The sequence below is a fragment of the Cannabis sativa genome, chromosome 1, assembly GCF_029168945.1.
Source record: "Cannabis sativa cultivar Pink pepper isolate KNU-18-1 chromosome 1, ASM2916894v1, whole genome shotgun sequence".
NCBI lineage: Eukaryota > Viridiplantae > Streptophyta > Magnoliopsida > Rosales > Cannabaceae > Cannabis > Cannabis sativa.
The window spans coordinates 1705592-1719464 of record NC_083601.1 but is presented as its reverse complement, the minus strand read 5'-3'; the positions used below and the strand labels follow the sequence as shown (position 1 = coordinate 1719464).

At 27.4% G+C, this 13873-nt stretch overlaps 1 protein-coding gene across 1 annotated transcript; it reads left to right on the top strand.

Annotated features, from left to right (window-relative positions):
- Window positions 1-7196: 7196 nt before the first annotated feature.
- Window positions 7197-13080, top strand: LOC133033736 (uncharacterized). The gene is given in 6 exon segments (XM_061108806.1): window positions 7197-7439; window positions 11571-11588; window positions 11725-11822; window positions 11922-12205; window positions 12330-12567; window positions 12954-13080. Coding segments are annotated over 6 exon segments (1008 nt in total).
- Window positions 13081-13873: the final 793 nt, after the last annotated feature.

Sequence of the window (13873 nt, the reverse complement as noted above, 5' to 3'; positions counted from 1 at the left end):
ATGTATTCTCTTATTAAAAAAGATGTACTATTCTATCTTCTACATATTTTCGTATTTAAAAGAAATGTCTAATTTTTTTTATATTCGTGTATATTATAATTATTTAAAATATGTTATAAAATTTTAAGAAATTCAAAATAATTTACAATATAAAAAATACTGTTAAATAGTCTATTTCACATGCGTATAAAATAAATTAGTCATGTGTGCAACATACTGTTTGAATCTTATTTTTAATATATTAATTTTTCTAAATTTTTTAAAATTTTGCAGAATGTCTTAAACAACTATAACGTACATAATCATAAAAAAAAATTAACTAAAAAATTATTTCAAATACCAAAACTGATATGGTACATCGATACATGTATTGTAAAAATTTTCAATTTTATTTTTCTCATTTAATAGTATCGCACTTGTTTTAAAAAAAATGGCAAGATAAAGATGTTAATTTTATTCATCGTTTAAACGTGTTGCACATATATGTTGCTTCCGAAACTCGATAGATTTATTCAATTGTGTAATAATTATATATTGATGTATCTATATATTAATTTCAAAACCTCACACAATAATGTTTGTTGTGCATGATCGATCAACTTGCATCATTATCTAAAAACTTGTGTAATTATCATATGAAATTGAAATAGTTACTTGATATTTTTAGATAATGGAGAAAATAGCTATGACCATTGCTGTGTGTGATATTAAATAAGAAAATCAATAATAAATAGTACAATTTATACTTTCCCTTGTTGTATAGTCATTTTCTCTATATCTTGATGAGGCATTAATGTGTGTGATATTAAATAAGAAAATTAATAAATAGTTCTATCTTGATGATGCCACCATTTTACACTTTCTTCGTCCATCACTGTTTATTTGCATTAATGTTATTAAACCTTCGTTCACACACTTTAGTTTTTTCATCTATAGTTAACATAAATATTGTTTATATATAAACTAATTTAGGACATAAATATTTAAGTTTTATTCGCGTTGTAAATAAATATTTAAGTTTAATTTTTGACCGTTATTATCCACGTATTATTTTTTTTATTGTTATATTTAATTTTAAAAAAAATATAAAAAAAATTTAAACTTTAGACTAATCAGAAATTAACATAATCTATTTAATACTTGATATCTATATAGCTACATATATAAGTTCAAAAATTATAATATAAGTATTATTATCATTAAAAATTAAACTTAACTATTATATACAGGGACAATTATGTGTTCGGCTAGTAATAAATAAAAATAAACTTTGTGATGAACTTTATTAATTATTTTCTATTATCATGAGGTTTTATTTGATTACATATATATTTTGAGAAATATCTAAGAAATTCTTCGATGTGCCACGAGGTATATTCATTCCATGTTTTTTTTTTATTTCTTGGAAAGTTATTAAAAATATCTATCTCAGTAAATTGACCATTGACTTCTGAAAATTTCATTTCATATACTTTTCTATATAATATGTATATATAAGTTAAGTTTTATCTTAAACCAGTTAAAAGGATGTTTATCTTCTATATATGTTATGGCAATTACACAAATTGTTTAGTTTTTCTTAGTGAGTGTATATATTGCAGTTATTTAGGGTTATTTTGTAAAAAAAAAAAAATTAAAAATTAATATAATTTATAATGTTAAATTATGTTTTAAATATATTTTGTTACATACATATTTATTTTTCTTAGTATTGTTATTAAGTACTAGTGGTGTCTAGCACCTCTATACGTGTCACTTTGTGATTGTTAGCAATACTCTCTAAAAGTTATTACATTAAATTATATAAGACTCGATATTTGATTAGATCAATAGCGATAATAATACATAAGAAGATACTAGATACACATGGTACCTTTAAGCATTTTTTCGTTTTTTTTTGCTCATTTCTGTTTTAGTTTGCTCCATATATTGGACTCTCAATTACAAAACATTTTAGCTGAGCTTTGTGTAAGTGTTTTCTTAGTCCTTACTCTTTTAAAAAAGTGGATGCTGACCTAATAAATTATATGGGATATGATTTTGTCCCGTGATGTACTTTTACGGAATGTATTCTGTGGTACATTAAATGGGTCTCAGGGTACATTAAATGAGTGTCGGGGTACGTTTTTACTTTTTAACCCTGATTACCTCTAGATTAATCTCAGCCATCAGATCAAATAACTCCCTCATCTGACGACTGCCGTACATCACGGATTACAATCCGTGAAAGTACAATAACGGGGTAAAATCATATCCCTAAATTATATATTCTAATTAATTATGTTAAGTGATAAATTATATTATTATTATTATAGTTGAATGATTAATAGTTATATAGAATCTCATGTAGAATTCACAATCCTTTGTTCATTTTTTTTTTTAAAAAAGAAAAAAAAAAAAAAAAGGAAGACAATTTGACCCAACTGTCTAAAAAAAAAGTGTTATGCCTATCAGACTAACTTAGCCTAACTTTAAATGATTAGGCTTTATAACATTATATCCAATATAAACAAATTTTAATAATTTTTCTCAAATTTTACCGACTAAAAGAATTTTTTTTCTTCTGCTTTTCCCAAGTCGATATATTAATTATATTCCTTTTCCCTTCTTTTTGATTGAACATTTTACATTATGTTCATTTAATTGCTTAATAATTGGTTGCTTGCCTAAGAAACATATATTTCCAATGCCTCAATGAATCCACCCACATTTGTTTTTTCTCCTTTTTCTATTGCATTGAACATATGCATGTTTCGCAAAAATGGAACAAAAAATTAAATAACAATAAAAAATCAACTTAGGACTAAATATATAAAGGTAACTTACAAAAATTAAGAAATTATAAAAATATTGTGAAACGAAATTTTTTATATTTTTACTATACTAATTTTACAAGAATGTTGTGTTTAAAGTTTTAAAATTGTAAAAAATACTATGTTTCAAAAAATAAATAAAAAAAAAACTAAAAATCAATCCTACAACAATTCAACAAATAATTATAAAACAAAAATATAACTACAAAACTACAGAAAAATAAAAAAACATTGACTTAACTCTATTAAGCAAAATAATATAAACTCATTAATATGTTTTTGTATTACAATTTTTTTACTTAGTTTTGACAACTTAATCTATCTTTTTGTACTATTACATTTTTTTTTATGGAATTTGTTGTTACAATTCTTTTAATTTTTTTTTCGTTTCCGTTTTGAGTTAGTGATGGTTAAAAAATAACTATAAACTAAAAAATAACATAAAATAACAAAACAAATGCACATATATTCAACAAAAATATGTCTGGAATAAACTGAAAAAATATACACAATAAAAAATGTACATAAACTAAACAACAATTGTACAAAAAAATACATAAAAATAATTATAAAACAATTATAGAACAACTAAACAACAACATAAAAACAACTATAAAATAACAAAAAGACAACTATAAATCAACAGAAAAATAACAAGACATTAATCTTGTTAAAATATGCAAATTATTCATAAATTAACTCTGAATAAATCACAAAATATCCAAAAAAAATATACTACTTTTATAAACCATGTAAAAGATAGAAATGTATATGAGGAGTGCTCTTACTTTTTTTGTAAGAAAGAGAAAGACTGTTAAAAAATGAGATAAAAAAATGTACACGAATTATATATATATTTATATATATATACAAAGCTTAAAAAAACTAGTTTGAGAAGAAAAAATAAAAAACAAAGAGAGATAATTGAAAAAAAAATAAAAATAAAAAAGAGAAATAAAAAGAGAAGAAAAAGAAAAAAGTTAGCAACTGAGTTAAAAAAAAATCAGCCAAAGTGAACTAAAAAATATATAATGAAAGAAAAAAAAATATTTTTGAGACTTTAATAAGTAAAAAAACAGTAAAAAAAAAAATAAGTTAGGAAAGTATAAATATAAAAATTTCTTGTTAAATATAAATAAAATTTAGAAGAAAAAAAATTAATACATATTTGACATCATAATTAAAAAACGGTTTAATTTTTGTTTTGAAAAATAGAAAATTGTTTTTTAAAAACAACTAAGCTTGTTTGGCCTTATTTTTTAAAAATAGTTTTCAGAAAACAAAGTTACAAAACAAGAATCTTGAAAACAAAACAAAATATTGTTTTCTGTTTTAAAAAATAATTTACTTTTGGTCAATATTATTTTTAGAAAACACTAACCAAACACGACTTAGTTTTTAAAAACTTTAAAAACTATTTTTTATTTTCATTTTCTAAAATACTTTTTTAAAAATAAAAAACAAAAAACAAAACCTATGCTCTTAATAGTTGGTGTAAAATTTAAGAGGATATACATGGTGTGTACTCGATATCCAATTTTCAGCTAATTGTAATTCGTACCAAATAACGTTCATTCAAAGTCGCCTTGATATGTTGAAAAACTATATTCGATTATCATTATGGTTATTATTAATTAATTGATTAAAATTTCTTCTTCTTCTTCTAGTGAGCTTCATTTGCTTTTTGCCAAATATATGGTTTCGTGTTTTTAGACCAACAAAAATAAATTATAAAGGTATGACCTTCTCTTCAAATTTTAATAAGGTACACAGCACGGTACCTCTATAACCTACTTAATTGTATATTTAGTGAGTTTGGTATAGGTAACGAATATGTATTAAACTAATATTAATGAGTTTAAATCCAAATTGACTTGAGTTAATTAATATATTCTTAATTAATTAAACTTCTACGTACTTAGTCAGTAGTCACGGTATAGACATAGAGAACACAAATATTAACTATCAACATTGAATTAATAAAAAGTAAATTAATTAAATAAAAGGTAGACCATAAGTGGTTTTTTTTATCAAATAGTTTGAATAAATTAATATTGCCAATCTTTTTTTTTTTTTGAGAAAAATATTGCCAATCTTAATTAGTTATGATATTCAATCAAATATATGTCAGAATTTTTTAAGGTAGAAAACCATCCCCATACAATTAGTCAAAGAGAAAGGAATCAAAAAAAAGCACAAAGTACTTGTTAATGACAAAAAATCACCGGTCTAATATACTTTGTGCTAAATTCAATTCCACAAAAAAAAAAAAAAAAGGGATAAAAAATAAATAAATATTTAACATGAGGCAAAAAAAAAAAAATTAACTAATTAAAAAAAAAAAAGAGAGGAGTGTTAATTACAATCTCTTATTACAGTTTCTTAGTCAACTTCCACGTCCAAAATCACATGCCGAAATATTTTTTTAAATTTTTTTTTCATAGTGGTATTCATTATAGTTATAATATCATCTCTGTAAATTTTTGAAAAATTCAGAATAGTTTACGGTAGCAAAAACAGAGTTCATGATATTTCAGTTTATTATGTGTGTTCAAAAAACTTCAAACGTATTTTCGGCTTTATAAACTATTCAAAAATTTACAGGGATGATGTTGTAAGCATTACGAACACTCTCGTGAAAAAAAATTGAAAAAAAATATTCCGACATGTATTGCATGAAGGTTGACTAAGAGATTGTAACAAGAGGTTGACCATAGCGCGCACTCCTCAAAGAATAATATATGGTGTAGTGGTTGGGATGCTTTGCACAAAATCTCACACTTGGTTGTCTTTTGGAGTTCGAATTCCCGATGATACTTTAATCCTGGCCTTAAAATTGAGCCCTTGCTCTATTAAAAAAAAAATTATCTAAAAAAAGTTTGAATATTTTATTAATTTATTTAAGGAAATATTTTAGAAATATAAAAAAAAACAATAAAAAAATTACAAAAATATGGTTTTACAAAATTTTAAATATTTTTACGGTTTTAAGATTTTATTTACAGAAAATATGGTCTTTTAATGTTTTTATTATATTGTATTCTTGTTATTTAGTCCCATTTATGAGAGTGTTAGTCCACCGTCCCCTGGGGATAGTCACCTTGCTCAAGCTAGGGAAATGTGACTGTCAGACTTCTCTTCCAATGATCATGACTAACGATTCTGACCAACGGTCATGGCTTTACATATTCTTCATCAATTTAGTCTCGGTATCCTCGTGCCATGTGTCATTATTTTTTCCACATCACTATTGTTAAAATTTAGGCAAACACGTACAATATAAACGAAGCAAGAAATTCATGTAAAAGGTAAGAAAAAATTACCAGAATAGAAGGTGCACTATGAACTTGAATAAGAAAATCCCACCAAAAAATATTGACTGGTTAATTTAATCAAAAAGGAAAAATCACCATTTTTGGTCAAAACATTTATGATAAAGATATTTCAGTGGTGGTGGGTTGTGGCTTCGGTTATAGTGGGTGGTGGTTGTGGATGGTGGTGGTGATAGTTTGAAGAAGAATGAAGAAGAAAAAAAATCAATAAAAAATAATAGGAGAAAAGAGAACGAAAGAAAAGTATAAAAAAATTTATTTTTTATGATTTAATTTTAATTTTTTGAAAAAATATTTATTTATGTAGACCAATAAAATTATCATATGTGTACATTATGTCTATGTGGGTAACGCACTGTGTACATAACATTTAACAGTCAAAACTAGATGGGAATTGTAGGGATAAGTTGAAAATTACCTATTTTTATTACACATTAACCAAATATAACTCCAAAATAATTTTAATTGATAAATACTCTCTTTAATAATTAAAGTACTAAATATAACCTCACATAACTTATCAAAATTAGAATTTGTAAAGCACATAATGGGAATATAACCTATAAAATTGGGTATAAATTAAAAAATAATAAAATAAAAATTAAAATTAAAATTAAAATAAAAAAAATAAAAAGTGGGTATAGAATATAATTTTTTCAAAACTGTAAATTACTAACAGAATACGGGTTTGGAAAGTTTAACCTCCAAAAATTGATTTTTAGGAGGTTAGTTGCAAGCGTGGAAAACATTAGGCAATTTAACCGCAATTTACTCTAAATATAATTGTGTGTAACTTTTGTATTAAATAAAGAGAAAATTATGCTTAATATGTAATTTTAAAATCTTTTTACTTAAATATGAGATTTAACTTTGTGGGACCTAAATTAAGGTCAATGTGGACGGAGCTATTTTCGATTCGGAAGGCTGGTATGGTGGCTCGCAACTGTCATGGCCATCTTGTCGAAGCTTTTTCTTGTAGCAAACTGTTGTGGTGGAGGCGATAGGCATTAAGGAGGCTCTTAGTTGGATCAAAGATAAGCAGTGGAATGAAATGCAACTGGAAACCGATTGCCCTCTTGCTGTCCAAGCCTTATATTCTTCGGTTCTATTGTGTTCTCCCTTTAGCGTGGTGATTCAAGAGTGTAAGGAGTTGCTTGCTTCTTTAAAATTTGTTCAGATTCAATTTGTTAAACATTCTGCTAACAAGGCTGCCTATTATATGGCTCGTAGCTCTTGTTTTCATTCAGTTCGTATATTCACCGAGAGTAATGCTCCGGTGGATCTTTTGAATATTGTATTAGTTGATGCAATTTGCTAATAAAATGTCACCATTTTATCTCAAAGAAATAAAAAAAAAAACTTAGTCCATATTTTTTGGTTTTTTTTTTTTCTGAGCTTTTTTATGGCCTTAGGTTTGCCAACTAAATGTCTTTTTAAATCCTATAATTAAATTTTTGTAAAGTTTCTTTCTCTTTGTTTGAAACATAAATCAAAGAAGTCAAATGTATCGTATTCTAGAAATTGGTTTTTTTTTATCAAGAAACTAGTTTTGATAATACAAAAGTAAAATTTATATAAATGAGTTTTTTAAGTTTTTTATTGGTATTCCTTCTTATCTATGATAATTTCATCAAGAAGCTAATTTTATCTTACCGAGAAAACGGTTTTTTATCAGGAAATTATTTTTTTCATCAAAAAGCAAGTTTTTTTCATCAAGAAACTAGTTTTGATTATATAGAAGTAAAAATTATATGAGTTTTTAGTTTTTTGTGGTATTCCTTCTTATTTATGATGATTTATCCCATATTTTAAGTTTTTTCATAAAGAGAATATCATATGTAACACCCTAACTAGTATAGGCGTATTACGTGATTTTTAAACATACTGTGCAGCTCGTTGCTAATCAACGAGGTTTATGGAAAACGTGATTAATTAAAATTTTTGCTTTTTATTAAACTTATAATTATTTATACAAAATACTCGGGATCTCGATTACAAAACCATTTACAAAAGTTTACTGTCTATACAAAATACTTGTCGCCTAGCGACTAATTACAAAAATAGCCTTGCTGTCCCGAGGATCGTACGCTCCAGGCCTAACCGCCCCGACATGTACAATCTTCACCGGCTCGCTCTCACGGTCCATCAGCCTTAGCCTTGCCACATAAACATAGCACTGTGAGTCGACAGACTCAGTAAGAAAAGCATAAAAATAATCATACATAAATCCCGAGTCATGATCAGACGCCCATACCCCTGACCATAACCCTAACTGCCGTGTCCAACACGATACTGAGTCCTGAACATTCATAGGGACGGTACTATTGACAAGTAACAGCCTATACTCGGTCGAACTGGTCATACTCCAGCTGCTAGTCATACTCTAGCCTGTACCGATGTGTTACAGTATCAGCCTATACTCGGTCGAACTGGTCATACTCCAGCTGCTAGTCATACTCTAGCCTGTACCGATGTGATACGTCAAATAGTACGGAACCACCAACCTAAGTATCAGCCTATACTCGGCACACTGGTCATACTCCAGCTGCTAGTCATACTCTAGCCTGTGCCGATGTGATACAGTGTCAGCCTATACTCGGTCAACCGGGTCATACTCCAAATTTGCTAGTCATACTCTAGCCTGTACCGATGTGACACAGTCAGATGGTTCGAAGCCAACATACATATCTAATGTAATCTAACAGGCTTCCTAACATGCACGCTAAACATGTAATCTATATATGCATACTGTTATACTAATCTTACCTCAATTCCGAATTCAGGTGTCTTAGGTCAACTTTGGAACGAATCGCGCTACGGACATGTGCTCCTAAACCATAAAAATCACAACACTATAAGTGATACGCTAAATCACTTCCCGGGGACTTAAACTAGAAACTAAAAGTTTCCCTATCGATAAAAAGCATGGCAATACCCCAAATAACATAAAAATGAGGAAATCTAGGGTTCTTGAAAATTCCCCAACCGGTAGACCGGTTCTGTAACCGGAATTCCGGTTCTGGAAATTTTCAAAACCCATCCGGAATTCCGGATGCACAACCGGAATTCCGGTTCCTCGCAGGAATTTTTCAAAAATTCACACATAGCTCAAATCTAAACCAAACAATACCAAAACTTTCAGACCTGTTCTAAATACCCTATAGCACAAAACCAAAGCACTAAAACAGCCCAGAATTCACAGAATCAAAAAGTGCCATGTGAGCTCCAAGCTTTGAGTTTCAAACTCAAACTTGGTTAAAGCTCACCTACAAGCATCAAACCTAGATTAGAACTACATAAACATGCATAAAAACACTGCAGAAAACAAACTTTAACTCATGCAACAACTACAGCCACCAATTTCCAATTTTTTCTTTGAAACTAAACTTTTGCATAGAAAATCCATAACTTTAAACAACACCACTAATCATGCATTACTAGCAGCTCAATTAACCTCAAATTATCATGCTTTAACTTCAGAAACAACATCAAAAATCCAGCAGCAAGAACAACCTAAACTAAGCATGCATTACACCATTTTTCATCAAAATTCAAGAAACAAAGAAGACAAGAGTAAGAACAATACCTAAAGCTTGAGTTGCACACAAAATTAGCTTGAAAAACCAAAGAAAATTCCAAGTTCTTGCTGCTTCAAAGGGCCGAACAAGAGAGAAGAAAAGAGAGAGCTTTTTGAGAAATTTCTATTTTTTCTAAGTTTGAAAAGAAAATGAAATTAAATGCCACTTAACCCATTTTACTTCAGTCAAAATAATAACTTAATAAACATATAATTTCCACATTTAACATCCACTAAAGGACAAACTAACAATGGGGCAAAATGACCAAATTGCCCCTCCATACTAAAATAACATAAATAACACTAAATGGGTATTTTAGGAAATTCTAAATTCCCGGCCATTCTCGACATTCCTAATGTCTAATAAACCGTCCCAATCTACTAACATACTAAGTTGTGATTTTACTGAGCCAAACACCGAGTTCCATGTTACCGGGCACCGGAAATGCAAAATTATAAAAACTACTAAATGGCATAAAATGCATTTCAGAATTCAATAATAACAGTATAAATAATTATTTAAATAGCTATAAATAATTTTCATAATTAAATATGATTAACTGCTAATTTCCAAATTAAACTAAGCAGTCTTTACATCATATTTGGTGCAATTAAGTTTGCATGTGCCATATATATATATATATATGGGTGACTATTCAATGGTTACATTTATATTGTAACCATATGATTACATTTTTCTTTAACCTGTAATAGCAGGTTACTAATAGGTAGACATTCCTTTTTTAGAATTAATTAATTATAATTAACTATTTTCTTAAAATAATTAATTAAATATTTAACAAGACCTCTTTTAGCAATTAATATTTACATTTAAATCCTTACTTTAATTATTTTAATAATTAAGCCATTTAATTATAATATTTACAATAAAATTTATTTTTTTTACAAAAATTAAACTTCTTTTGACACAAATTAAAATTCTCTTCTTATAATAAATTTTTAAATAATTAATTATTTTTAAATGATATTCAATTATTTTGTTACAATTAGATGAACTAAGTATGAGGCCTCAAGCTAATCAATCGATAACAAGTGCAGCCATTTCTTTTCTAAAAAATCCTTCAGCTTATTTCACTTTTTACTTTTTAAATATTTAAATAAAAAAATTAAATAATTAAGTGTAATAATTTAAAATTAAGATTACAAGTATAATAAAATTTAAATTATGAAATTATATGTGTATAATTTTAAATTATAAAAAGTTCTGCTGTAAAATTTTAAATAATTTAAGTGTAAAAAAGTAAATTGCTAAAAAATCCTTATATAGTAATAAATTCCAAAAAATTAATTAATAATTATAATTAATTTAATTTTAAAATATAATTAATCTTAATTAAAGTTTTATAAGGAAATAAATGATTAGATTACTTTCAGGTTACAAGTTATTTATTATTTATTTTATTTAATTCTAAAATTAATCACAGCCATTTAATATTAATCCAATAGCTTGAAAAAATGTAACCATGATGGTTACAATAAAAATGTAACCATTGAAACCTCTTCCATATGTATATATCTATATTATATAAAGTGTGCCTATATAACTAAATTCTTAGTTTATGAGAAATTCATGGTGACTTTTTATTTTTATTTAATAAAATAATAAAATATTATTTATATATAATAAAATAATAATAAAACAAATCTCATTAATATTTGAACTGATATTTGAGAATCACAATCTATTTAAAAAGAAAACAATTTTGATAAATAGACTGAAAAATCATCTGATATATGCGTGTTACACTTCATCTATTAGCTGCATATTTTTGTGTGTAACTGCAAGATATACTTTTTAATTCGTTTCACTTGTTTCTGATATAACAGGATTGGCCTCTTCCTAAGGTTGCCCTAAATTATACACTTCTTGAGTGTAGTGTGTGTGGAAGAAAAAGGTTTAACCTTCTAAACTATGTCTTTGTAATTGCGATCAAAATGTAAGCAGCAGGCGCTAAAGTTCTTTTTTTTTTTAATCATTTAGGTTTATGCTCCAATTTCGAGTAAAACCTTGAAGGTAGAAGAGCGCACTATTTTTATTCTTGGTTGTTTGATGCCAAAGTGTGGGAGCGATCCTCTTAGGTTTTGTGCAAATTCAATTTCAATGTTACCAACAAGGAAAATCCTACTGTTATGGTTTTGCAATTTCTTGTTATAGTTATTGTCTCTTGTTTTGTATAGCTGGCGAGCGCTTCGTATTCAGAGATTAAGTAAAGAGGAGGATTCAAATATCATGTCTCGAGAAAAGGTCGAGCAAGGTGAATCTGTTTCAAAGATGAACTTATGGGAGGATTTGGATGATGAAGATGACTAAGAGTTGGATCTATAAGAGTTGGGTAAAGCACTTTCTTATGCTGCAACTAAGGCTTCTTATGCCAAGAAACCTCATTGTGATGGGCATCCAAAGACCAAGAAGCCCTCACCATTAAGCACAACATCGCACGTTGAAGATACTAACATACCAGGTTTAGTTGGAAGCATTAAACAAGTTTCGTCATTATTTCTCACTATGTTGTTTCTTCTTTGCACTTTGGAGTCATGCACAATCGACATCCATCAACTATGATTCTTATGGTTTATTTGTTACAGTTTTACCTTGCTTTTACATATACACGCAAGAGGAGCCACTATCAAAAGATGTTAATTCAATTTGTTCAAACTATTCATCACTTTCCATTAAGGCGAATGGAACTAATGATGAAGATAATGTACCGAAAGAATCGTGGGCAGATGAAAAGTATGAATACGATAGAGCGTTAACAGCTGACAGGACTTACTTGAAGTTTAAGAAACGATTGGATGCATACCCAGAAGAACAATGTTTCAGGTATTAATTAATGAAAATTTAAGACTCTGAAACATGTTTTACAGTAGATATAACTCTCCTATGCTGTCTGATTAGTCTATATTAGCTTCCCAAAATATGCAAGTATGGATGAACTTTTCTGCATATGTAGTTGTTATTTCAAACTTGAGATTATTCTAGCATTCTTTCTTACTTAAGCCAAGTGAGCTTATTTGGATAATATTAACTATTAGTGTTCGTACCTTTTCAAAACTAATTTATCTAGAAAGGCTCTTTTCCAAAAAATCATTTGAAATTTGTTTGTTGGTTGTGCATTTGTGTATTTCGCTCTACTGTTTCTAATTTTTGATAAAATCTACTTGTGAGTTGTAAAAAGATCTTAATCTTTTGTTATAATGTTTCCTTAGGTACTCATTAGGTGGAAAGCCGCTTGTATCTGAAAAAGTGGAAGCGGACCCTGGGAAGTGTAGGTTGTGTGGCAGTTCAAGACACTTTGAAATGCAACTAATGCAACTTATCATAATTAAATATTAAACTTTCTTAAACACTAATATATTGCATTGAGTATTCAATAATAATCTAACTTTCAAATAAAATCGAAAAAACCTAGCATAAAATTTAGTGTACGTGCCTCGCACGTAGTTTTTTGCTAATATATCTATTCTATATAAAGTGTGCCTATATAACTGAATTCTTGCGTTTATGAGAAATTCATGGATAACTTTTTTTAAAAATAATTTTCTATTCAAAAATAATATATTTTTTTTATTAAGATGTATTTTAATATTAATTTTTAAATAAATTAATATTACTTTTAAATTTTAATTGGATTTATGAGAAATTTATGGGTAACTTTTTTTTTAAATAATTTTCTATTCAAATTTTTTTATGAAGATGTATTTTAATATTAATTTTTAAATACATTAATATTACTTTTAAATTTTAATCGTATAAACCTAACCGGAAACACAATCTCTGAAAATTCTCAATAAAATAACTAACCCCAAAAGGATGAGCAACCAATCGTGATTATTTAGGATAATCATTTATAATTTCTTTTTCTAAATCTCAAACCCTCAAACCCTATATTGCTATTGAATTATTGCCTCATCTTCTATGCCTTGATTCATGGCCTCTCTGCTGCGATTCCTCACTTTTTGTTTATTTAGGTGTAATATTCAGTGTTCTATTAGCGAGTTATCCTTTGTTGCTCAAGTAATTATTTATTTGAGTAAGTCTTCTATTCCCTTGCTATATTGCTTTACTTTTAAACAGCTTTGGGATATGCGAAATATAATGTCATCCGTTAGAGAGTTTGTTGGGCACA